This window comes from Hyperolius riggenbachi, chromosome 11 (genome assembly GCF_040937935.1).
Source record: "Hyperolius riggenbachi isolate aHypRig1 chromosome 11, aHypRig1.pri, whole genome shotgun sequence".
In the NCBI taxonomy this organism is placed as follows: domain Eukaryota; kingdom Metazoa; phylum Chordata; class Amphibia; order Anura; family Hyperoliidae; genus Hyperolius; species Hyperolius riggenbachi.
This window is the reverse complement of record NC_090656.1, coordinates 49,537,673-49,563,787: the sequence shown is the minus strand read 5'-3', so window position 1 is coordinate 49,563,787 and position 26,115 is coordinate 49,537,673. Positions and strand designations below refer to the sequence as shown.

Genomic DNA, 26,115 nt, shown 5'->3' with positions numbered 1-26,115 from the left:
TGGTCAATGAGGTGCAAATTACAATTCCTAATGACTAATGTGGACTTTGGTAGATGTAGGTTTTGGGCAGGACCTTTAATAAACACAGTTAAAGCATAGCTGACACAGGCATGCAACTTTTTTTTTTTTTTTTAACTAGCAGGCTAAGGGTTAAAGGGAACCTGAAGCGGGAGGTATATAGAGTGTCATATTTGTTTTGCCTGGTAGCCCTGCTGATCTATTTAAATGCAGTAGTGTCCGAATCACACACTAGAAACAAGCACGCAGCTAATCGTATCAGAGACAGCAGATCTGTCTAAGCTTGTTCAGGGTCTATGGCTTTGAGGCTGGAGATCAGCTGGACAGCCAGGCAACTGGCATTGCTTAAACTGTCAGGCATAAAATCAATTTTTGTATGTGGTAAACAAGTAATAAGGATGCTAACCAGGCAATTCAAAAGTTAAAAAATCACTATTTAGTTTCTAGTTGATAAAGTATCATTTCACAGTTTACCTGACTCTTATTTAGTACATTGCCACACAAAGGAAGTTGCAGGGCATGCTGGGTTGTCCTTTTTTGCTTCTTTACTTTCCCCTCTGACCTAACTAACGCAACATGATTGGCTGAAGCCTCTTCCCCCCCCCCCCCACACACCTCTGTTCCTCTCTGATTGGCCAATATTTGTCATGCTGAGGCAATGCACTTTCTATTGCAGAGATTGGTGCGAGTGCCTGAAGACTTGGAGGAGGGTGGGCAATGCATACACGATCAGGCAGAGGAGTGTAAGGGAGGAAATGACATCAGGATTGGCTTCAAGATAGACAGTTAAAATGAAGGATCAGAAGAAGGATTTTCTCTTTTTTTACTATAGAAAAATCACAAATCAAACCGCGGACAGCGCAATACACATGTTATGTAAGTCAAGCAAGTATTTATGTGTTTTTTTTTCTGAGATAGTATGGCTGACAGCTCCTCTAAAGAAAATAAATAAGGCAGCCTCCATATTCCTCACGTCAGGTTACCTTTAAGATGCTTCTGGTTTCCACAGCAATGTTTCTTAGCTATGAGAAGTTGTAAAAATCAGTCCAGAAAGGAGGGGGGGGGGGGGGGGGGGGAGGGGTGTAAATAAACATTCAGTCCACATGAATTGAAGAAATGTAACCAGTTTCACATTAAACAGTGTTCTCCCCAGAATTTATTTTTCCAGTCAGGTAACATGAAAAAGTAGCCGGGTGGGTCAAGACAGGGGGAATGCAGGGTCAGCGCAACTCTGCTTACAGCATATGGAGGAGAGCTGATGACAGCCGGATGCTCACTAAAATTAGCCAGGTTGAGCACCCGGCTGAAAGAGCCTGGGGAGAACACTGCACACAAACATGCCAACACCATTGGTGTATAGACCTTCGGTACACTCAATACAGATTGGTGGCTTTTTATCAGACATGCACAACAATAATATAATCAACACAGGTTAAAAAAGAAAACATTTTAATGTAAGATGTTTTTACAGAATGTTCAGGCAAGGAGAAAAAAAATATATATTAAAAACCGCAGACAGACACACCAAATACACAGTCTTGAGTATAAATGGTGCGACTACTGCCATCTTCCACTGACAGAACTCAGCCGTATTCGGCAAGTCACATTAAAGCTGGCCACAACTAGATGTGGTAAAAGATCGACATTCATTTACCACCAAGTCACAGCGCCTCGTTAGATATCAGATTTGACATTCCCCTCCCAGCTGTAATCTTTGTACGGCTCGATGTAGTACAAAGCTTTGGAACTTCACTCATATGTCACTTTTACATCTCTCTTCCCCATGCTGCAGCCTGGTCATTATTATACAGTTCACACAATCGATTGAAAGTGCCTCATTTTTTAACAACTTTCATTACATTGGATTTTAATTGAATCCGATGTTGTATCTGTAAAAATGTATAACCTTCAGCAGAGCTCCAGACAAATCACAGCCTAATGCAATCCTTGACGATGCTTCTTTTCTATCATACTAACCAGAGCTGCTTTGAGGACCCCTGGTAGAGATGAACCCTGTCTGAATATTCCCAGTACATTCCTTCCAGCCACAAGATCAGGGAAACGGAAATGTAGCAAGAATCTATCATTGCCTTTCCAAGACGCCTGTGAACAGAAGTAGTGCAGGTAAAACAGTGACTAAAACTAGCTGAAGTGTGCCGGCTAAGCACCAGCCAATCATAGTTTTATCTCACATGTACTGCTGTCTCACTACTATACTGTGCAATTAGATGTCACACCTTCACTTTTCCCCACTTACATAGCTGTGCTGGCAGTGTCCGAGCTTTGACCCTCTAAGGGCTGGTTCAGACTGCAAGTGCTTTTGAGTGCTACCCTATGGGAGAGAGTGTTCTCACAGCAGCATTTGGATTTAGTTGAAAACATTTTTCGGGATGTTTCAGCTTGGAGTGTGCAAAAACCCACATGCCTGCAATAATCACTCCGAAAATTGAAAAGCAAAAATCGCAATAACTAAGCAGTTAGCAATCGCGATTTGCAGCGAGAACTAAGCCTTATAGTCCGGACCTTTGTTCGTGACCCCTATACATTGTGATTGAACAGCATTTTTATTTATTGAGCTAAAAAAAGTGTGTTGAGTAGACCATAGAAATGCTGTTTAATCATAGCAGCTTAACCTGACAAGTTGCAAGGCAGATGCGCTTCTGTTGATACAACTACACAGCTGAAAGCATAGTGTAGGGCTACATATGGACTATGTGGTCTGATGACATGAAGAATGCAAAGTCTAAAATAAACAGTAGTTTAATGGGGGCCAGAATGAGGGCGGAATTCATGGGAACCTATAGGAGGGGCCTAATTTACATGTTGGATTTTCCAAGTGCCACGTGTGTATGCAAGAAAATGTTTGGAAGTCTACTTGTATTAAAATCTAGGATGTTCAGGTAGATGGACATTCAGTCACGGACCCGTCCACTAATGGAATTATGAACTTAAGCCAGAGGCAGTGCTAAAAAGGGCACTGACCAGAAAGGATCAGCACATGCCGCAACAAAAAGACTCCAAGTTTAAAGATATTCAGAGATATATTTGGTACAGGGTGGTACAAAAGAAGTTTCATTGGCATGTCATAATAAGTATACAAAAGTGGACTGCCTTTTTGTACACTGTGCATTGCAACATGATCACTACATGCAGTTAACAGTTACATTTAACACTGACACTCATGTACACAGCATGAATAACCGCTAAATCACTGAGAACTGCACTCATTTTAGGAGAGAAGCACACGGAGTAACTGCTTATCCTCTAGGCTGTTAAATAAATCTAGACTTTTAACAGGTGCCTAACCCCCAAAATTAATCATTGTCAGAATAGAGAGTTCATTGCACAAGTCTGAAAAACAAAAAAATGGACAACTTGCAGACTTCGTAAGAAACGTGTAGCTTAAGGGTAAGCGGATCTTGCCAACATTTGGAGTTTTTACCCCCTCCCCATGGAAGAGATATGTTATGAAATAATTAAAAAAACAAAAAGACCTAAGTACCCTTCTTGAAAAGGAATGATCATACAACACTCAGTTTTGGGGAGGGGGAGGTGGAGGAGCTGGTGGCATAGAGAATGGGGGTATGCCTGGTACACCCATGCCCATCATAGTGACATAGTTGGAAGGGTCTAACGGAGGTGGCGGAGGGGGAGGTGGCACATAAAGAAGACCAGAGCTTCCTGGAGGGGGTGGTGGAGGAGGAGGAGGAGCATTAGGAGGCAGTGGAGGCTGAACACCTGGTGGAGGGGGAACCATGGATCCACTATTTTGGATGCCAGTCGAAGCACCTCCTCCTCCCTGCTGCTGCCATGGGGGTAGAGAAGCCGCAGACGTTTGGTTTTGTGAAGCTGAAAAACAAAACCATTAAAATTAGAAAACCACCACTTTTTCATTTAACAAGATATCAGTGTTAGGACAATCGTTCAGACTTACTTTGCTGCCATGGAAGGTGAGCTCCAGGCTGGTGCGGGCCACCTGGTGTTTGCTGTTGCCAAGGTGGCAATGTAGGGCCTGATGGAGGAGGTGGTGGGGGTGCTGGCCCACTAGGTGGTGGTGGAGGAGGGGGTGGCATCATCCCCATAGGATGAGAATGTAAAAGACCTGCAGAAAGAAAAGTTACTAGTGCCATTCTTTACCTCCAAAAGAAAACCTTGCAGAACATGAAGCTAAAGGCTTACCCATAGGATGATGACCAGGTGGGTGTGCTCCAGGGTGTGGTTGCATCCAGTGGGGATGGGGACCAGCAGGATTGGGCTGCATGGGAGGGCCATTGCCCGCTCCTGCCATAGGTGCAGGGAATGAGTGAGGAGCAGCATGTAGGGCTGGGAATGGCCTATCATTGGCCATCCAGGGAGGACGGTTCTGTAAAGAAAAAGTATACAACCATTATTGGCATTTTCACCAAACAGGACACAGATGCCCAAAATGAATTAGTTTACACATTATTATGGAGATATAAAGTTATAAAACACAACTGGCTTATCTGATGCACACAATAGCCAATTCAGGCAACATTCTTTTAATCAACTGATAAAACTAAGTACTGACACAACTCCTGTATTTGATTTGCTGCTCAAAACTCCAGCTTGAATTGTTCCTGTTCAAACACATTAAAGCCAATGGGAACCGGTTGAAACAAAAACAAAAAAAGGCAGATACTTACCTAAGGAGAGGGAAGGCCTGGGTCCTGTAGCGCCTTCCCTCTCCTCTCCCGGTGCTCTGGTTCAGGCAGCAGCTCCTCCGTTCAAATCCAGTCTTTGGGAGCAGAGTCCTCCCGAAGACAGGCGGCTCCATACTGCGCTCGCGTGTGCACAGTATGGAGCGGCCCGTCTTCGGGAGCACTCGGACCCCCGAAGACTTCCAAAGTCTTCCTCTCGGCGGCGGAGATAGCAGCATTTGACCGAATTGGTCACATGCTGCTACAGGTAAGCCAGCGGTGGAACGGGCAACGGGAGAGGAGATATAAGGCTCATTAGGACCCAGGCCTTCCCTCTCCTTAAAGGGAAGGTTCAGGGAACTCTTGAAAAAAATAAAAATCCCTATCCACTTACCTGGGGCTTCCTCCAGCCCGTGGCAGGCAGGAGGTGCCCTCGCCGCCGCTCCAGAGGCTTCCGGTCGTCTTCGGTGGCCGACCCGACCTGGCCAGGCCGGCTGCCAGGTCGGGCTCTTCTGCGCTCCATGGCCGGGCTCTTCTGCGTCCCACGCCGGCGCGCTGACGTCATCGGACATCCTCCGGGCTGTACTGCGCAGGCGCAGTAGTTCTGCGCCGTACAGCCCGGAGGACGTCAGATGACGTCAGCGCGCCCGCGTGGGACGCAGAAGAGCCCGGCCATGGAGCGCAGAAAAGCCCGGCCTGGCCAGGTCGGGTCGGCCACCGAAGACGACCGGAAGCCTCTGGAGCGGCGGCGAGGGCACCTCCTGCCTGCCACGGGCTGGAGGAAGCCCCAGGTAAGTGGATAGGGATTTTTATTTTTTTCAAGAGTTCCCTGAACCTTCCCTTTAACCACTTCGTCCACAGGTCAGTAGATATACGTCCTCTGGGACTTCATCTAAGCCACAGGTCAGTAGATCTACTGACCTATATTGAAAGCAGTGCTGTGTAGGATTAGGCTTGCTCCTGTGCACATTTCTGGCATTATCTGATGCAGGACTAATTGGTGAACGGGAATATAAGTTTTCTGAGCTAATAAGATTGATTTTTAGTATTAAAAATTAAAAAAATTATTAAGTATTAAAAAAAAAACTTTTATTTTCTCATTCATAGTGAAAAACACACTCTGTAGCATTATTTCAGAATCAAATATCTTCACCAAAAATTGTGACAGGAACATAATCTAAGTTTTGTGATAAGCAGTAAGAATAGTCAAACAAAATTTGTGTTTTTTATCTACAGCAGCACTTTTTATTTTTAAACTGGAATTGGTAAAACTGAGAAATACATGTTTTTTCTATTTTTTTTTTCCCATTAAAATTCATAGAAAACAAAATGGCATACAATGAAAGCCTAGTTTGTCTTGAAAAAAACAATATATATTTTATTTCTGTGTCATAAGTAGGGATTAAGTTATTTCTTATTAAATAGGGACATAGCTAAACTGTCAAAATTGCTCTGGTCAAGCTGAAAACAAGGTCTAGATGCGAAGTGGTTAAGTATCTGCCTTTTGTTTTGTTTTACCGGTTTCCATTGACCAAGAATTTTCAAAAATCACAACTATTCTAAAACCAAGGACAAGCAGGTGGTGTTCCACTAACATCTTCTAGCGAAACCGAGCCAAAGCTCGAGTTCAGAAGTACATACTACCTAAGGAGAGGGAAGCCAACCGACAGTGACAGACTGGGAAAATTATATTAAACAAGAGTTACCTATCCTCAAAGAGGTATACATCCACTGAAAAATACGTAAAAAATTTGACAAAATTTGGTCGAAATGACTTGATCTATAAACAGTAATAGTTATCTAGACTTATGACTCTGAATGAATAGGCAATACATCTGACCTCTTGCCAGGTTTTGACATGGCTAAATATAATGGGGGCTTGGGCTTCTCACTGCGACAAGTCTAATTGTAAATAAGTTGGATGTCTCAACAGGTTATTGTTTTGTTCTGTTGCATCAGTCAGTTTGTGGATGCTTGTAAGAAGAAAAGAATGAGAACAGAGAGCCCAATATTGTGTACTAACTTCACTAATAGAATAAAAACGTCTATATATATATAAAAAAAAAAAAAAAAAAAAAAAAAAAAAAAAAACCCTTAAGGGGAAGCCGTGGACTTACCTCCCTCAAGGAAATAGATTCGTTATTTTATATCAAAAACATTAAAAAGCTCCACTTTGCAGCGCGTTTAGCAGGCACAGTCCCCCTTCATCAGGCAGCATATGGAGAAACGCCGGAAAGTCTAACATGGCCGAGTGCTTACGCTACAGACTTTCCGGAGTTTCTCCATATACTGCCTGATGAAGCTGGACTGTGCCCGCAAAACGCATTGCAAAGTGGAGCCTTTTAATAAATGTTATTTTTGATATAAAATAACAAATCTCTGCATTTCCTTGAGGGAGGCAAGTCCACCGCTTTCCCTTTTTAAATCTTTAAGACGTTTTTATTTAATTTTGGTGCCTCTGTTCAAAATTTCCAACAGTTGGCGGTTGCAGTTGTACTTTAACTGCAAAAAAAAATCTGAGCAGCTGATCTCTGGTCTCCTAATGCAGCTTGCAGACCCTCCAGCTGATTGGGCGGCACAAGCACAGCCAGTGCTCCTCCTTGAAGAGGAGCATGGCCTCGATCAGATTACTGACAAACTCTTGTTTGTAATCTTTGGAGGGTCCGTGCTCGGCAATGGGGGACCTGAGGACGAGTGAAGCCTCTTTAGGATACAGACGCTTCCCTCTCCTTAGGCAAGTCTGCAATTTTGTATCCGAGCAGCGGCCCCGGTACACTTTAAAATGGTAGTCAGCTAAGCTGATTTCTTAAGGGATGCCAAACATACAGTGGAACTTCATCCCCCCCCTTCCCTCCCAGTACCAACCGCGCCCCTAGTTTTAGTTCATCCCCAGTGTCAGGGAGCCGTAGCCGATGTGCTTCCCCCTCAGTACAATGCAAAGGTAAACAGAGGCGCCAGTGGGATAATAATAAATAAAAAATAAATAAATAAATAAAAAAAAAAGTAAAAATGTTTAAAAATAGAGGCAGAGGTGGACTGACCTCTAAGTAGACTAGTAATGATGTATCAACAAAGATAATTTATACACTTCTAACATTAGGGACAACGCGTTTCGCAGGAATGACCCTGCCAGCAATGCAGGTCTAGGACTAAGCGAATGCGCTTGGCTTGCCTTCGTCCTAGACCTGCATTGCGGTATACTCCATCCCTATTGCCTGATGAAGCAGGGTCATTCCTGCAAAACGAGTTGTACCAAATCTTGAGTGTATAAATAAAATTATTTTGTTGATACATCATTACTAACTTGTGTCTTGGGGGAGGTAAGTGCACCTCTGACTACTCTAACATTTTACTTTTTTTTTATCCTACTGATGCCTCTGTTTACTTTTACATTGCACAAGTCCACCCTTGGTGGAGGAGCGATACCCCTTTGCGATCTACAGAGAGCGACTTCTTAATCCTGAGTGGGGACAGGTCTAATCTCCCCACCTGCGTATACAGTGGTTGCCCAAGTGGTAACCCTCGTTTGCGAGTATAACAATACTTTTCATTATCTCATCCATAACCAGTAAATACTACACTATATTGGACTCGTCCCCTTTTCTGTTCCCCACCAGTATAGGTAGGCAGGTGTGTCCCAGTATTAAGTAGCCCTCTGAAATGTGCCACAGTATCATGCAGCCAGTTCACTTAATGGGGGGGGGGGGGGGGGGCGCACAGAATCCTAGTTTGCCCAACTGTTATAGTATATATAGCTTTATGAAAGAAGGCTTTTGCAACCTACCTCCTGATTTGAACAGTAGTACCCCTTAACATTTGTTGATGTGTTCAGTATTTAGTTATGTTTCTCAAAAATACTTTTTGCTTTTCATTTACTGAAAATACTCAGGCTTATTTTGATGTTTTTTCATCATTTACGTATCAAAACTTGGTGCAACAGACTTTGCATGACATGCTGAATGTACTCAGACTACGTTCACAGTGGCGCGTTGCAGAATGACAGCCACTTAGTAACGCTGCTTGCCGCACTGCAATGTACCATTTACAGTGGTGTGAAAAACTATTTGCCCCCTTCCTGATTTCTTATTCTTTTGCATGTTTGTCACACTTGAATGTTTCTATTCATCAAAAACCATTAACTATTAGTCAAAGATAACATAATTGAACACAAAATGCAGTTTTAAATGATGGTTTTCATTATTTAGTGAGAAAAAAAACTCCAAATCTACATGGCCCTGTGTGAAAAAGTGATTGCCCCCCTTGTTAAAAAATAGCTTAACTGTGGTTTATCACACCTGAGTTAAATTTCTGTAGTCACCCCCATGCCTGATTACTGCCACACTTGTCTCAATCAAGAAATCACTTAAATAGGAGCTATCTGACACAGAGAAGTAGACCAAAAGCACCTCAAAAGCTAGACATCATGCCAAGACCCAAAGAAATTCAGGAACAAATGAGAACAAAAAGTACTGTAATTGAGATCTATCAGTCTGGTAAAGTTTATAAAGCCATTTCTACAGCTTTGGGACTCCAGCGAACCACAGTGAGAGCCATTATCCACAAATGGCAAAAACATGGAACAGTGATGAACCTTCCCAGGAATTGCCGGCTGACCAAAATTACCCCAAGAGCGCAGAGAAAACTCATCCGAGAGGCCACAAAAGACCCCAGGACAACATCTAAAGAACTGCAGGCCCTTACTTGCCTCAATTAAGGTCAGTGTTCACGACTCCACCATAAGAAAGAGACTGGGCAAAAACGGCCTGCATGGCAGATATCCAAGGCGCAAACCACTTTTAAGCAAACATTAAGGCTCGTCTCAACTTTGCTTAAAAAAAAAATCTCAATGATTGCCAGGACTTTTGGGAAAATACCTTGTGGACCGATAAGACAAAAGTTGAACTTTTTGGAAGGCGCGTGTCCCGTTACATCTGGCATAGAAGTAACAGCATTTCAGCAAAAGAACATCATACCAACAGTAAAATATGGTGGTGGTAGTGTGATGGTCTGGGGTTGTTTTGCTGCTTCAGGACCTGGAAGGCTTGCTGTGATAGATGGAACCATGATTTCTACTGTCTACCAAAAAATTCTGGAGGAGAATGTACGGCCATTTGTTCGTCAACTCAAGCTGAAGCGATCTTGGGTGCTGCAGCAGGACAATGACCCAAAACACACCAGTAAATCCACCTCTGCATGGCTGAAGAAAAACAAATTAAAGACTTTGGAGTGGTCTAGTCAAAGTCCTGACCTGAATCCTATTGAGATGTTGTGGCATGACCTTAAAAAGGCAGTTCATGCTAGAAAACCCTCAAATAGAGCTGAATTACAACAATTCTGCAAAGATGAGTGGGCCAAAACTCCTCCAGAGCGCTGTAAAAGACTCGTTGCAAGTTATCGCAAACGCTTGATTGCAGTTATTGCTGCTAAGGGTGGCCCAACCAGTTATTAGGTTCAGGGGGCAATTTCTTTTTCACACAGGGCCATGTAGGTTTTGAGGTTTTTTTCTCACTAAATAATAAAAACCATCATTTAAAACTGCATTTTGTGTTCAATTATGTTATCTTTGACTAATAGTTAACGGTTTTTGATGAGCAGAAACATTTAAGTGTGACAAACATCCAAAAGAATAAGAAATCAGGAAGGGGGCAAATAGTTTTTCACACCACTGTATGCAATGTTCACAGTGCAGCAGGCGCATTGCAGTATAATGGTGTGTGGCATCCCGTGTGTTACCGCAAAACACAACAGTGAAGCATACTTTTCATTGACTATATGTTTCACTGTATGCAACGCAACAAGCAGCTAATGTGCAGAGTGACGCTCCAGTTCCTGCTGTTCCAGGGAACACAATGCCCACGATGAACCTAGCCATAGATAACAGTAGCCAAACACTAAATATGTAGTAACACAAGCAGCAACATACCAGAGGCGGTTGGTTTGTGGTCATGCCAGTTGGTCTCGGGGCTGTTTGAACAGGATTGTGGGATGAGGTGTTTGTTATGCCTACAGAGGAAGGTACAGGAGCTTCCCCCAGCTCTGCCATGAGGGAGAGATATTCTTTATCCATTCTTGCTTTATCTTGGGCTGACTGAGGCTCGCCAGGGCGCACTTGAACACTGCATAGGAGCAAAATATATAATGTTACAGAGAGGTGCTTATCATACACTACACAGCATGACATTGAAAAGTACAACCTGAAAACTGTGCATAGTGAGAACTATACTGCTGAGTCAGCTATGTTATACATTAAAAAAATACATATATCCAGGCACATCGCATCTAGTTAGGACATTAAATAAGTTAAGGAAAGGGAGGTGCTGAAGGGGGTGTGGCTAGAAAACAGCAAAAATCTATTAACCGTTCGCACTCTCGCATGCAAATGTTCAAACAAATGCATTTACAGATTCATTCATCCAGGCACTGACCCCTGTGGCTAGGGTCAAATTCAGTGCACTCCCTCCTTCCCCTGTATGTGTTTGTCAGCATGCACACAGCTTATGCTGGTGTATGTGCATGGTGCACATGGACACAACGTTAGCTCCCTTGTGTGATTGGTAAGATGCACTGTCTGTCCCAGGAGAGGACGTCAGGATGTGTGCTCCTAATCCATTGATAGGTTTGATGCAATGAATGTGTTTGCATGTCTGCACTATGCATGTTACAGGGCCAGAGTTAGGACACCTATGTTTACCTGGGTACTTCTGCGCAGTATAGGTGACTAAGCATAAGAATGCATTCGTCTGTGAACTAAGACCCCGGCTTTTAACTTAGCTGTAGGGATAACAGTTGTGCCTGGATGAATGAATCTGTAAATGCATTTGTTTGAACATTTGCATGCGAGAGTGCAAAGGGTTAATAGATTTTTGCTATGTTATACATTGGTGGTCCTACGGAGTAGTTTTACTGCTAAAGAATATATCAAGATATCGGTTTATAGTAACATCACAGACACTAGACAGTACAGCCCTTAAACTGGAAACAAATTCAACATTTCTCCTCTGCACCAACAGATGAACCACAGAATAATAGCCTAAACTTAGCTGCAATGGCTGTACTCCCCGTCATAGCAACACAACACATCACTAGCCTATAGCTTACCCTATATGGTACTCAGTCCCAAACTGTTGCTCTCAGGGATCTGCACTCGGTCACTCTTAAAGGGAATCTAAAGCAAAACCAAGGTCCTCAGTTGAAGTTAACTGGAGCTTCTTCCAGACTCCTGTGGTCTTCTCACCATCTTTCAGCTCTTATTCCTTCAGCCACTGTGCCCGTCAGAGCTGTAGATGCTGCCCCGGGCAGTGCACATCTCAATCACACTTGCATGCACAGAATGCTCCTTGCCACTGGAGCGTGATCAAGGCACATGCAATCCTGGGCCATGCATTCGCACGTGACTGGCTGAGTCGGTCAGATTTTTGAGGGGACAGCACTGACTGGAATAAGTGCTAAGGACGGAGAAGGACCAAAACAACTATAGGGGGCTGGAAGAAGCCCCAAGTAAGTTAAACTGGGGACCACAGTGTCATTTTAAGTACCCTTTAAGGTGAGTACCCTCTATATTAACCACCTACTGCACCCTATGCAGTATATCTACACCCTGGGAAACTTACTCTGAAGTCCCAGGTACATAGATACTCATCTTATTGCAGCGGATGGCTGCTCGCTCCCCCTCAGGTACTCGTCGCCGCCCGTTAGAGGGGAGATCAATGGATGGCAACGTAGTACCCATTCACTGATCCAAGTCCCCATTTCAATAATCGCCAGCATCAATGAGATGACCGCGGTCATTGTAATTAAGGAAGTAACGTCCACGCATTACTTCCTGTTCATGTACTTCTAGTACGCACGGGAAAGGAATGCGCAAGGATATCCTATGGCCAAATAGTAAAATTATACCTAAAACCATTTTCATAAAAAGACCCACACATGTAAATCAACTCCTTCCCTCCCACAGTACCCAAATACTTTTGCATGACCCCCCCAAAAAAAAAAAAAAAATTACATAAATCGTTACCATAGGGACTGAACTTCAATATGTATATCAAGAGGGTAGATTACTGTTATTTTTGAAAATATGGGCATTAGTGATGGACGCAAAAATGAAAAAAAAATGCACCTTTATTTCCAAATAAAATATTGGCTCCATATATTATACTAGGGAAATATTTTACATGTTGCAATAACCGGGACAAACTGGCCTAAAACTAAGAAATTATCTATATTGTGTTTTTCACCAGCAATTAGGCTTTCTTTGGGTGGTACATAATGCCAATAATTATTTTATTCCAAATGCATTTTAATGGTAATAAGAAAAAAATGGAAACATTTTGTTGTGATTAGTAGCGATTAAGTTATTGGCAAAAGAAAGGGAGGAGTGGTGAAGGGTGAAAATTGCTCTGGTCCTAAAGGGGAAAAACCCCTCAGTAGTCAAGTGGTCAAACTTGGCAGAGGCAGCCATTGGTGGATGCCTCAATCAAAAATTGAGCAAGTGTACAGGTGTTCCTTGACCGCGTTTAAAGATCCAAAATGATGGATATTTAAATGACAGTGACCCCCAAGTGAATTCTTCCTCCCCCTACCCCCATATCAAAAATTACAATGCAGGGGAAAAAATAGCCAAGCCTTCTTAAAAGTTGCATCTGGAACCCATTTTTTTCTGCTGTCAATGGAGCAGGTTCCTAAAAATGTGCCACAGGTTCCTGGATTGGACAGACTTCCACATTAACGTGTTCACTGTTGATCTAATGTAGATGGACTGATCATTTCAGCAGCTATATAGACTAAAACAACAACTATCAAAGAAACTGTTCTCCTTTAAAGGGACTCCGAGCTCACCCAAAAAAAGAAAGTTGTACTCACCAGGGGCTTTCTCCAGCCCAGTGCTGGTCGGGAGGTCCCACGCCGGCGTCCTGGCTCCTCTCCTTCTCCCCGCTCCGGAATGGCTGACAGGCCGCAGCCCGGGCGACACTCGGTAGAGTGTCGGGCTGCAGCTTCCGCGTATGACGTCACACGCCGGCCGCCTCGCGTCATCACGGCGGCCGGCGTGAAAACACTGCGCATGCGCGTTTAAAGCGCGCATGCGCAGTACTTTCACGCCGGCCGCCGTGATGACGCGAGGCGGCCGGCGTGTGACGTAATCCGCGTCATACGCGGAAGCTGCAGCCCGACACTCTACCGAGTGTCGCCCGGGCTGCGGCCTGTCAGCCATTCCGGAGCGGGGAGAAGGAGAGGAGCCAGGACGCTGGCGTGGGACCTCCCGACCAGCACTGGGCTGGAGAAAGCCCCTGGTGAGTACAACTTTCTTTTTTTGGGTGAGCTCGGAGTCACTTTAAGTCCAACATACCTATAGAGCTTTTAACCAGCAACACTAGAAAGCTTTTCAGAGGTCTCTCATCACAGCCTGTGTGAAAAAAAAATGCCTCGTTTACCATCTGTTTGTAAAAATGTATGTCGGCATTGGGGGAGGCAGAGCTGAGCATGTAGCTAGATTATACTTCTGTCACTATTCACAGAGGAATGATTTATTGTATCTTTCTGCCCTGCTTACACGCACTACTTTCTGCCAGATCATATGAAAACAGCTAAGGGCCTGTACACACTAGTGTGCTGCTGTCTGCTTTTCAGCAATGCTTTTTTTTTTTTATTTTTTTTTTTTTAGACAGAGAAGGATGCTTACCCCTCCTCACCCCCAAATTCAGAGAATTCATGAAATTTCAAAAAAAAATAAAAAAAAAAATTCATGGATTTAGGAAAAATTGCTCGTTTCAGACAAAAAGGAGGCAAAAATTAACCTGTCTGTATGTTTTTGGGATGTGAGAGGAAATTGGAATACACAGAGGAAAGCCATGTGTCTATGTCCGGGAGCAGGCTGTGCATCCTATCCTGAAGTAGCGATTACACACACACACAACACAACACACATTACCTTGTAAACTTGCAATCAGAAGCAATATGACCAGCTCCTCCACATTTTGTACACAGGGTAGTGTTGGTAACCGTACGGGATTCAGTACTCTGCCAGGGTCGCAATATTCTGTGAACAAGATGATATCGGTTAGTGAACTGTAGTTTAGATAGAACTGTAAAACGTAAATACCATGCAATATGTACATCTACCTGTTGTCATCTTCACGCAAGGTGCCATTAAGCCGTGCCAACTCACGCAACTGCATTTTACGCAGGTCATTCTGATCCTCTGGAGTCTCAATTCCCTGTTTGAGGATATTCCTTATCTAGAAACGAAAGTGGAGGGCGGGGATACAAGAATGAGCACTAAAACCCAAAGTACAAAACCTCAACATCTACAGGACGGCAGAGACCGGTCTCACCTGTGTCCAGTACTAGAACAGTACAATGCTCAAACAAAACCGGAACAATGAAAAGTCATATTTAAAATGGAATACTTAAAGCACAAAACAAGTGAGAAGAATATGGAAGCTGCCATCTTTCCTTTAAAAACATTACCAGTTGCCTGGCAGCCCTGTTGATCTGTTTGGCTGCAGAAGTGTCAGAATAACACCTGAAACCGGCATGCAGCTAATCTGTCAGATCTGACAATGTCAGAAACACCTCATCTGCTGTATGCTTGTTCAGGGTCTATGGCTTAAAGTATTAGAGGCAGAGGGTCAGCAGGGCTGCCAGGTAACTGTTACTGGTATTACTTAAAAGGAAATTAACATGGCAGTCTCCATATACCTCTCTTCAGTTGTCCTTTAAGGCTAGTTACACACCAGGACGTTGCGTTTAGGGGACATTATAGGGCACAACGTGCCCCTAACGCAACGCCTGGTGCTCTCTGATGTGGACGTCAGAGTGAGCCGCGTTGTGCAGCTCACTCTGGCGTCCGTGATGCGTACTCTTGGATGCATGCGGCATCACGTGGTCCCGCCCGGCCAATCGCCGCACAGAGCGGCAGCTCCAGGAAGTAAACACAGCACGTCACACCGTGCAGTGAATATTAGCCATGTGCCTGGCCTGCTGCCCACTCCTCCCCAACACTACTGAGCATGTGCGCACAGTCTAACGCGGATTAGCCGCGCATAATGCACAGCATGCAGCACTCTCAACGGATGTGCTGCGTTACAATGTAACGCAACGTGTGCAGTGTGAATGGGCTGATTGATTTTTCATTACTGTGCGGTGGGGCTGCGTTACAGGCTGCACTAACGTACGCCTGTAACGTCTTCGGGCTCGATTCACAAAGCGGTGCTAACCCAGTTAGAGACTTTAGGCGTGATAACCATTTTTATCATGCCTAAACTCAGTTTAGGCATGATAAGTTTAGGCATGATATGTTAAGGCATGATAAGTTTAGGCATGATAAGTTTAGGCAAGTTTAGATCGCATGCAAAGTCCCGCACGCAAAGCAGCGCCATTAAACTCTATGCAAAGTGCACCAGACTTTGCTAGCGCAAAACTTTTGATCAGCTGTGCACTACGGTGCTAAGCAAGTTGGTTCTTAAACTTATCACGCCTAAAAACTTATCACACCTAAACTTATCATGCCTAAACTTATCACACCTAAACTTATCATGCCTAAACAGAGTTTAGGCATGATAAAGGGCTTTTCACCACGGTGCTAACTGTTAGCGGGGGAGGAAATCGGTTAGTAGAGGAAAATGTTTACTCCTACACAGACTTTACAGTCTTCTGTAAGCTCAAAGGAAGTGATCACAGGGATGGTAGATAAGAAGCAGAGAATGCTGTTAATAATGGGAGAGAGCTATGACACTAACAGTGAGCATGAAAAGTTTACAAGATTACTTCCTAATAACTCCCCAATTATGTTTACAAAATTACTTCCCAACAACACCCTAATTGCTTGTGTGAAGCCTGGTACACACCTTTAACTCTGGCCAATCACTGACCAATTTTACCACTATAGTATGAGTTTACCTATACCAGAGCTGTCCAATTCCCATCCTTGAGGGCCATATCCATTCCAGTGTTTATGATGGACTTGAGAAATGAAGAAGTGTTTTCTACTCGATTAATCACACTTTTCCCGATTCCAACTCATCAATTACTTTCAGCTGTTTAAAAAAAATGTGCGAGGACCTCAACCCTGGAGGACTGGAGTTGGACAGGACTGATTGACAATACGTTCACAGCATTCAAAAAAAAACAAAAAAAAAAAAAAAAAAAAAAAACGGTTGGCCCTCATACTATATGCAGGTGGTGGCAACGTTGGCCAATCTCATCAAAATTAAAGGTGAACAAGGATTTAGGTTGAGTGCAGAGAATGCCTGGACAGACTGACGACTAAATAAACTGTATAATAAACTTTTTGCAAAAATGTCAGTATTTTTTGAAAAAAAATTTTTTTCTCCCTTTTAAATATCAGCAATCAAATCCCACCAAAAAAAAAAGCTCTATTTGTGAGAAGAAAAAGAGGTACAGTTCACTTGGGTGCCAAGTTAAAGTTGTGAAGTGCTGAATTGTAAAAAAAAAAAAAAAAAAAGTGGCCTGTTCACTAGGGGGGTATACATCTCTGGGGCTCATGAGGTTAAGAAGACTGCAGTAAGGGAACAAATGAACTTGCCTGTACCAACACAACAGAAAGGTTTTACCTGGTCAACAGCTTTCTTGACATTTTCCATAGTGTTGGCTGTTACTAAAGCATGGAGTGGCTCATCCTCTCCGGGAAGAGTTTGCCCATCCTTACGTGCCACTTTTCCCTCCTTCACAGAACCTTTGCCACGAATCATAATTTTTGCATTGCATTCCTTCTCAATATTTTTCAATGTGTTGCCTCTGAAATAAAGTACAGAAGACCAAATGAGACTAAGAAAAATAAAATAAAATACAGACTGAATGTATTAATGGACACATGGAAGTTCCGTACCTTGGACCAATAAGTAAGCCCACAAAGTTAATCTCTGGATATTCATCTTGAGGGATCATAACCTTGTCACTGACTCGTGTAGCAGGTGGCCTGGAAAACAATGTGACATTAAAAACAAAGAAAGTATCAACCACATACATATACAATCAGTTGCAATGGAACTCTAGCCATAAGGTTAAAGGGAACCTGAAGAGAGAAGACTATGGAGGCTGCCATATTTATTTCCTTTTAAACAATACCAGTTGCCTGGCAGCCCTGCTGATCTATTTGGCTGTAGAAGTGTCTGAATCACACACCAGAAACAAGCATGGAGCTAATTAGTCAGATCTAACAACAAATGTCAGAAACACCTGATCTGCTGCATGCTTGTTCAGCATCTGTGGCTCAAACTATTATGCTGGGGATACACGGTACGTTTCTGTACCGTGCATCGACCAGCTGATCCGGCCAGCTGATAATATTCAGCTGGCCCGATCAAGCCGCTCGACTCCCGCCTGCTCGATCCCCGCCAGCGGACAACGGCAGGGAATCGAGCGCTTATAAGGCAGCGCCGGCGGGGGCGAGCGGTAATCGATCTGCGCGGACGAGCGAGGCCGATCCAGCGGCTAATCGTGCCGCTAGTCGACCCGTGTATTCCCGGCATTAGAGGCAGAAGATCAGCAGGACAGTCAGGCAACTGGTATTGCTTAAAAGGAAAAAAATATGGCAACCTCCTTATTGCTTCAGTTGTCCTTTAGGGCTTGTTTACACGCAGGGCATTTTCGCTTTTTTTTAAGTGCTGGCGATTTTCAAAAATCACCCTTAACCAGCTGAGCGGTCTGGACGAGCTCAGCTCGTCCAACACCGCCAGCGGCTGCCGCTCAGGCCCTGCTGGGCCGATTTTAATGAAATAAAAAGCAGCACACGCAGCCGGCACTTTGCCAGCCGCGTGTGCTGCCTGATCGCCGCTGCAGCGCGGCGATCCGCCGCGTGCAGCGGCTAAAGAGGGTCCCCCCAGCCGCCCGAGCCCAGCGTAGCCGGAACAAACAGTTCCGGCCAGCGCTAAGGGCTGGATCGGAGGCGGCTGACGTCAGGACGTCGGCTGACGTCCATGACGTCACTCCGCTCGTCGCTATGGCGACGATGTAAGCAAAACAAGGAAGGCCGCTCATTGTGGCCTTCCTTGTTTATTATGGGCGCCGGAGGCGATCGGAAGAACGCCTCCGGAGCGCCCTCTAGTGGGCTTTCATGCAGCCAACTTTCAGTTGGCTGCATGAAATAGTTTTTTTTTTATTTAAAAAAAACCCTCCCGCAGCCACCCTGGCGATTTAATCAGAACGCCAGGGTGGTTAAAGCGATTTTGCAATGATTCCCTACGAAAGTGTTCACATCTGAGCGGTTCGATTCCGATCCGCTCACCAAAGTGCTGCCTGTACCATTTTTGGGGCGATTTGCCTCAATGGAAGGTATAGGAAAAATCGCAAGAGCGCCTTGTACAGCAATTTCCCAAGCTCTTTTAAGAATAAATACATTGCATTTGTTTCCGGGTCAAACAGTCCACTTCCTGACTTGCGTCAAGTGAACAGATAAAATCGATCTGCAAAAGCGCTTTACAAAAAAAAAAAAATAATAAAAAAAAAAAATCATAGCATGCAGGTAAGTGCTGGGAGGCGCAAAATAAATCACTCACAAAAAACGCTGGCTTCAGCGATTGCAATTTTAGATGTGAACAAAGCCTTAAAGAGAACCAGAGATGAAGCAACCTCATGTATTTTACCTTATAAATCAGTGGGAACATGACAGTAAACACCTAATCTGCTCTTTGTTACATTGTTCTCTGTTTAATTTGCCTGTTATCACCTCTAAGATAAGAATCCCGACTAAGCAGTCGGTCTGGCTTTGCTACAGAATAATTATAGCTGAGACTGTGTTCTTTGCTGTCTTCAAGTCCAAGCCTGCCCCCTGCTGGCTTTGCTCAGGAATCATTATAGCTGAGTCATTATAGCAAAGCCAGAATCAATGCTCAGTCCGGGATTCTTATCTCAGCTAGATAACAGACACTTTTAGCAGTGAGGATGGAACAGAGAGCATGGTAAATGTTTTCTCTAATGTTCCCACTGATTTCTATGGTAAAATACACAAGGGTGCTTCGTCTCTGGTTCACTTTAAGGCTAGGTTCACAGTGGCCATTACATTCCCTGCAAAAGTAGGAACACAGCAGAACAGGAAAGTCGCACCGCACGTTATCCACACACTGCATTGCATACAGTCAATGAAAAAGTATGCTTCACTGTCAATGCATGCCTTTTGCATGCAGTGCATTGGGAAGCCACACAGTCAGACCCCACCCCCCACTGCAGTGCGACGTATGCATAAATTACGTCATAATGAACCACTGAACATAGCCTTAGTTTTGGAATGCGTAGAAAAGGTAGCATCCGTCAGGTATTTGCCAGTCAGGAGAATCTGTCCACATTTTCTGCCACAGGGACAGGTTACCAAAAACAGGACACATGTGGACATCTCAGCAGTAAACCTCACAACCTTTCTGCCAAGGATGTGAAAACAAACCTGCCCACCGTTCCACTCTGAAGCCCTCAGTCATACTCCTGGATTCCTTTTTAGATTGTTAGTAAAAGATGAATGGTAGACTACGGCTCTATTCACCAATTTTTAAACAGCCATTCCAGAGAATTTCCCTCTAGAAAAAGCTGGACAAGTCAGGCACACAACTCTGCTCATTAAATAAATACGGTGCTGCTAGGAGAGTGAGAGCTGCTTCTCCAGCACAGGCTTGATCACCTGACCCCACCTACCTACTCCCTCCTGTAGAGCAGAGATGGGCAGACTTCTGAGCTCACAAAAAAAGGTTGGTGCCCCTTTCCAGCTCTTCCCCTATTACCTCACGAGTGATAATATGATAGTGGGAGGAGTTTGGGTACACTCAGCCATTGTTTCATGCAATAGGTTATACAGCACCAACATTTTCCATACCTTTTACAGAACATTTCAAACGTTGTCCATGAGAGGGGGCTCACAAGCCTAGAACTGAATACGGGCACAGCCAACAGCCCAGTAGGTTTATCAAAAGAAACCAGAGAGAGGAGGAGAACACCCAAACACCATGATAGTAGTGTATTTGTTCTGTGATGTCCTCGCTCCAGCTCGCATCTCCGGGAGCTTACTGTGCTACGTACAAGTAAGCGGCACTTTGTTTTTAGAACATCACAGAACCCCTTTTAAAGTTTTCACTCATCAGTCCCTTCTCTGGTAATCTAAAGGCCCATACACACATTTAAAGGGAAACTGAAGTAAGAGGTATATGGAGGCTGCCATATTTATTTCCTTTTAATCAATACCAGTTGCCTGGCAGCCCTGCTGGTCTATATCTCTGCAGTAGTATCCGAATAACACCAGAAACAAGCATGCAGCTAGTCTTCTCAGATTTGACTTTAAAGTCCGAAATACCTGAACTGCTGCATGCTTGTTCAGCTGCATTCCCCCCCCCGATCAAGCCGCTCACACCACCTGCCGCGTGATGTTACATCTACCCCGTGACCCTCAGCCTCCCAGCATTACCACAGAACACAGTCAGTTGTGCAGCCTCGATCCAGTGATGTCGCCTGTGGGATCAAGTTCCGATCCTAGTCAGGCAATATCAATTCTGCATGTGTATGGGCCTTAAGACCTCACCCTTCACTCCAAGCCTGCCCTCATCAGCAAATTTTCAGCATGTGAGATATGATTAGCGGATCATCAACGCTCCAGAAAAAAACAGTTAAATCCTATGGAGCCAGAAAGGGCCCATATTGTCAATGGTCAAGTGGGTTGGTCTCTTTCTTCACAGCCTCCAGACAACAAAAGAGATATCCTCCAATAATACATATAAAAAAGTAGTATTCATACTACAAAAATTCTAGATAAAACTAGCAAAAACTATGCTTTATCTGTCCCCTATGAGAAAGGACAACTATTAGTGTAACCATATAGTGTATTATGGGCTTAAACCAGCTGAAGAAGGAAATATGAAGGTCAACTTACGATCTTCAGTAGTATCCCATTCAGACTTTCTCACTCACACATCTAATCCAATCAGATATTTTTGCAAGTTTGGGAACAAACCTAAAAAAGGTACCCATACATCTAGGTTGCCCAAGAGACAGATCCGATTTCTACTCACTTGTAATCAGCAGGAGGCTTGAAGTCTGGATTCAACCCCACCATTTCTGTGATAAGGTTGTGTCGCTCCTCCTCCAATTTCTTCCGAGTCCTGAACTCGCGCGTGTTAAGACGCTTCCCCTCACTATTATAGATGGGCTCAGGAGACGGTGATCTGTATGGGTGGAGATTACAAGGTATCAGAAAGCACAAAATGCAACAAGGATATCTGGAGGCAGGAAACATCTACCTGGCAGTCTGTATAGCATCTGATTAACACATGGCACATAACAGTTTCAGATCTCAGCTATCTACTGGCTTTCCTGTCACATCAGCTGCATGGAAAGAACCGTTAAACTTTTTGTTTTTAGAAAGAGGCTTCAATCTTAAAACAGAACCTCATTGCTCGACAGAAGATTAAACTTAAAGAGAACCCGAGGTGGGTTTGAAGAACATTATCTGCATACAGAGGCTGGATCTGCCTATACAGCCCAGCCTCTGTTGCTATCCCAAACCCCCCTAAGGTCCCCCTGCACTCTGCAATCCCTCATAAATCACAGCCATGCTGCTGACAAACAGCTTGTCAGAGCTGGCTGTGTTTATCTCTATAGTGTCAGTCTGCTGCTCTCCCCGCCTCCTGCAGAACTCCAGTCCCCGCCTGCATCCCTTCCCTCCCTGCTGATTGGAGGGAAGGGATGGGGGCAGGGACCGGAGCTATGCAGGAGGCGGGGCAGCAGCTGAGACTGACACTACAGATGTAAACACAGCCTCACAGCACGGCTGTGATTTATGGGGGATTGCAGAGTGCAGGGGGACCTTAGTGGGGTTTGGGATAGCAACAGAGGCTGGGCTGTATAGGCAGATCCAGCCTCTGTATGCAGATAACATTCTTTAAACACACCTCGGGTTCTCTTTAAGACAAGTGTTACTGGATTTACCTTCTGACTACTACCTATTAGAGGATACACAGAGGGAGGTGTAGTACAAGAAAGTTTGAGAGACTAGGTTGGTCATAAACATTACTTCACTAAATTCTATAAGCCGATTCATTTACACTTCCTATATGTCCTTTTAGACTGAGCGAAATAAGCTAGAAAGATCAAAAGCAGGTTCCAGTTCACTTGTGATGGTCTGCTCAGAGGAAATAGGTTAAATCCTTTGAAGGGAATAGTCTTGGGAAAGCACTACATGTTATCCACTAGGCCCATCTACAACACACCACTGTGATGAAAAGGGGCAAAAACAATAGGGCGATGGGGAAACTCACTTGAGCTACTAGAAAGAAAATCATCAGGTTACGTCTGAAATGTGGTTAATTAAATCGACTGAATAATCAAATTTGAGGGCTGCTTCAAGAAAAGAAATCATTAGGGTTATTGATACCATTTTGCGAACAAACTTCATTTAAGTGGGGTACAACAGTTATATCCTGTTTCATAAAGCAAAAGCTGTTGACCGTTAAAATGAAAAAAGGTTAACCTATTACCTGTTTTTTGTGTTTTTTTTCAGGCAATATACAAAAGGAGGCAGAGAAAACAGGGTAAGGTTAAAATGGTTTAAGTAACTTCCCTCCCCATCCCCATAAAGTGCGCCTTTGTCGTATTGAGGACTCAAAGGGCTGCTGAAGACATTTGAAAGAAACTTTAGTTAAAAAAAGAAACGTTATTGGTTAAGAATTTCAGGTTTAGGTGACTGGCAAAAGAAGCCATGAGGACAGAATTAACCTTTACTACTTTAAAGAGGGCCTGTGATAAGGACAGACACAAAACACTTTAAAATGTGCAACCACATCTTAATTTTACAGTGTTTCATGATAAAAATTGATTTCTTTACTCCATAGAGGCAGAATTTCACTAGACCAGTATGTGTGAAATAGAACTGACAACATTACTAAGAGATGAGCATATTGTTACTAATCCTGAGCCAGGAAATGCTAAATCCCACATGTGCAATGCACCAACATGCAAATATTTTTACTTCAGTTTAGCTGAATTTCACTTTATTCCAAGTTACTCTCCCACACATGCTCCCTTCAAACACCAGAAATGTCTTGTGACTGCAGGATGGGCTCTTCTGGTTACATGGGCCAACAGACCACATGTGGAAGAAGAATTCGTGCCTAGCGATTTGGATGTACACTCGACCATTCAATTATGTTATCGAATCGAGAGAGAATAGAGTGCATGCATGAAACGTGGCCAGTATGTTGAATCGACCAATCTAATCGATCGAGCAGGATGGAAGATACCGTCGATGGCGCAGGAATCAGCTATTATTTGCAACTCATTCAATCAACACTGAATGGATTTTTGCATTGAGGGCATGGAGGCACAACATTGGTCAGATCAATTAGTGAAGTTGAATCGCATAAGATATCGCTTGTAGTGTGTGGGCCACTAGTTGAGCATCTTCCGATCAACCACACTGATGTTGATTGCCCAATAAAGTTGATCACTTAGGAATTTCATTCAGACTATGCGTGCTGCGCATTTTGGCAGCATGTATTGTGTACAACTGGCAAGAATAGTAGAAGGCCAAAGACGGCCCTTCTACAGTTCCCATCGTATGTGCTGCGCAGCAGTACAATGCGCCATCGCGCTGTTGCATGCATTTTTGGGAATCGCATGCATTTTTATTGAATTGCCATAAAATTGGATCATTTTATCAAATCGTGTGTGGCCATCTTAAGGCTTGGCAAATATCTATTTTATAGCTGTAGACAAATTTGTTTGGTTTATACCAAGTGCCCTGAACATCACAACATGTATGAGGAAAAAAAAAAATCAAATGCCAAGGCTCAGAACTAGTAAGAATTGAGAATTTCCAGGCCGTAATCGTGCATGCATAAATAAGCATGAGCTGGTCTTACTTGTTATATTATGCCTATCACTGTTTCAACCAGGTAATGTATTAATTTAAGGTTTAATTAAGGGTGCTTTTACATGAGCTATATCTTGCTGAAGCCTGAGTGCTTTACCTACTTCAGGTTGTCAGTCTGTTTATGATGCTAAACTACGTCTATCTTTTCTGTATGACAGCATGATCCAGGTGGGCAGAACAACTAAAATGCTGCTTCGGCAAGATGCACGTAGAAGCACCCTTACACATACAGAAAGGTCAACCAAAACTAGGATAAATGTCAGCTTAGAGAACAGCCTGAACCTCACATTGGATCTTCATCTTTTTATGCACAAAGTGGGAGGTGTTACATAGGATGAGCAGTAAAGTTGCACTGTGTTTACATCAGACACCTGCCCATATGGAGGGAAGTAAAGATCTCTGAAGTAAACACAGTGATATTACTGCTACGTTACCACCAATAGATCATAACAGTGTCACAAAAATCATTAAGGAACATCCCAAGCATTTTTCTTTTCTGGGTGACTTGCCAAAATGCTGAGCTAAATAAAATAATGCAAAAATCTCTAGACTGAAGCTAGCCATACACATGAATGATATGCTGTCATCATGGTAGTCATGCATCTAAACTGACAGTGGGTGAGAATCTGCTATCATGCTCATTTCACTAAACTGTACAAACTAATATCCTGCAAGAACATTTACATCTAAACCTTATTTTTATAGAAAGAAAAACATGCATTAAATATTAGCAAAGCTGTAATGACGACTCGTGTTCATGTACATCTAACGATGGGCACGCGGCAGTCCAAGCTTTTTTAAGACCATGATGCTCTGCATCACACTACAGCTCTCTACACACTGCAAATTTTGCGATTCCGTTTCCGATTTGCAATTCTGATTTTACCTGAATGCAATCAACGGGAAAACAGAGGAAAAACTGCAGCATTCAGTGACTATTAAAAATCGGATGTAAAAACCGATTAAAAATCGGAATCGCATGCAGTGTGCAGGGATCCTGAAATGGACTGAACATAATCTGATCTTTTGGGCTAAACAGAGATGGCCCAAAAACGCTCAGACTGCTGCATCTGTGGCCAGTATAAAATCATGTTTAGGCCACAAACCCACTAGGAGCGATTTTCTGAGCGCTTTTTGATTTGAAAAGCTCTTGCTAATGTAATGCTATGGGTTTGACCCACTTGAGCGACGCGATTCTATAAAAATCCCCTCTAGCATTGCATTAGCAAGAGCCTTTTCAAATCACTAGCGATTAGAAGTCGCTTCTAGTGGGTTTCTGGCCTTATGGAGGTTGTGTATGGCAAGCTTCAAAATGAAGTCAGCAAATTTAAAGACAAGTAATTTGTGCTCTTTTGTGACAAATCTAAGGCCGGAATTATAATTTAATGCCCAACTCCAGGAATTAAAAAAAGATGCTCCTTGCATTCCCATCCACTCCAAAATAGTTATGAAACTGAATATATCTTCCTGCATTTACCACAGCCACCTGAACCCTTTTGGATGCAGAGATGCCACAGCATCCAGTCCTGAGAGGAAGTGTATCCTGGGAGTGGCCATTGCTGCCAACCACATGCTTTC

The 26,115-nt window shown here is 43.6% G+C and overlaps 1 protein-coding gene across 2 annotated transcripts in view; it reads right to left on the bottom strand.

Moving 5' to 3' along the window:
• Positions 1 to 1,450: 1,450 nt before the first annotated feature.
• Positions 1,451 to 26,115, bottom strand: part of SF1 (splicing factor 1) — a 34,680-nt gene continuing 10,015 nt past the window's right edge. For both annotated transcript variants that reach the window (XM_068261213.1, XM_068261214.1), the window contains 9 exons: positions 21,680 to 21,832; positions 17,521 to 17,610; positions 17,246 to 17,429; positions 14,793 to 14,908; positions 14,602 to 14,709; positions 10,600 to 10,792; positions 4,198 to 4,381; positions 3,953 to 4,120; positions 1,451 to 3,867 (listed from right to left, as the gene is read on the bottom strand). In XM_068261213.1, coding sequence (XP_068117314.1) covers positions 3,551 to 3,867; positions 3,953 to 4,120; positions 4,198 to 4,381; positions 10,600 to 10,792; positions 14,602 to 14,709; positions 14,793 to 14,908; positions 17,246 to 17,429; positions 17,521 to 17,610; positions 21,680 to 21,832 — 1,513 coding nt within the window. In that variant the 3' untranslated portion in view covers positions 1,451 to 3,550. The remainder of the gene's footprint in view (positions 3,868 to 3,952; positions 4,121 to 4,197; positions 4,382 to 10,599; positions 10,793 to 14,601; positions 14,710 to 14,792; positions 14,909 to 17,245; positions 17,430 to 17,520; positions 17,611 to 21,679; positions 21,833 to 26,115) is intronic.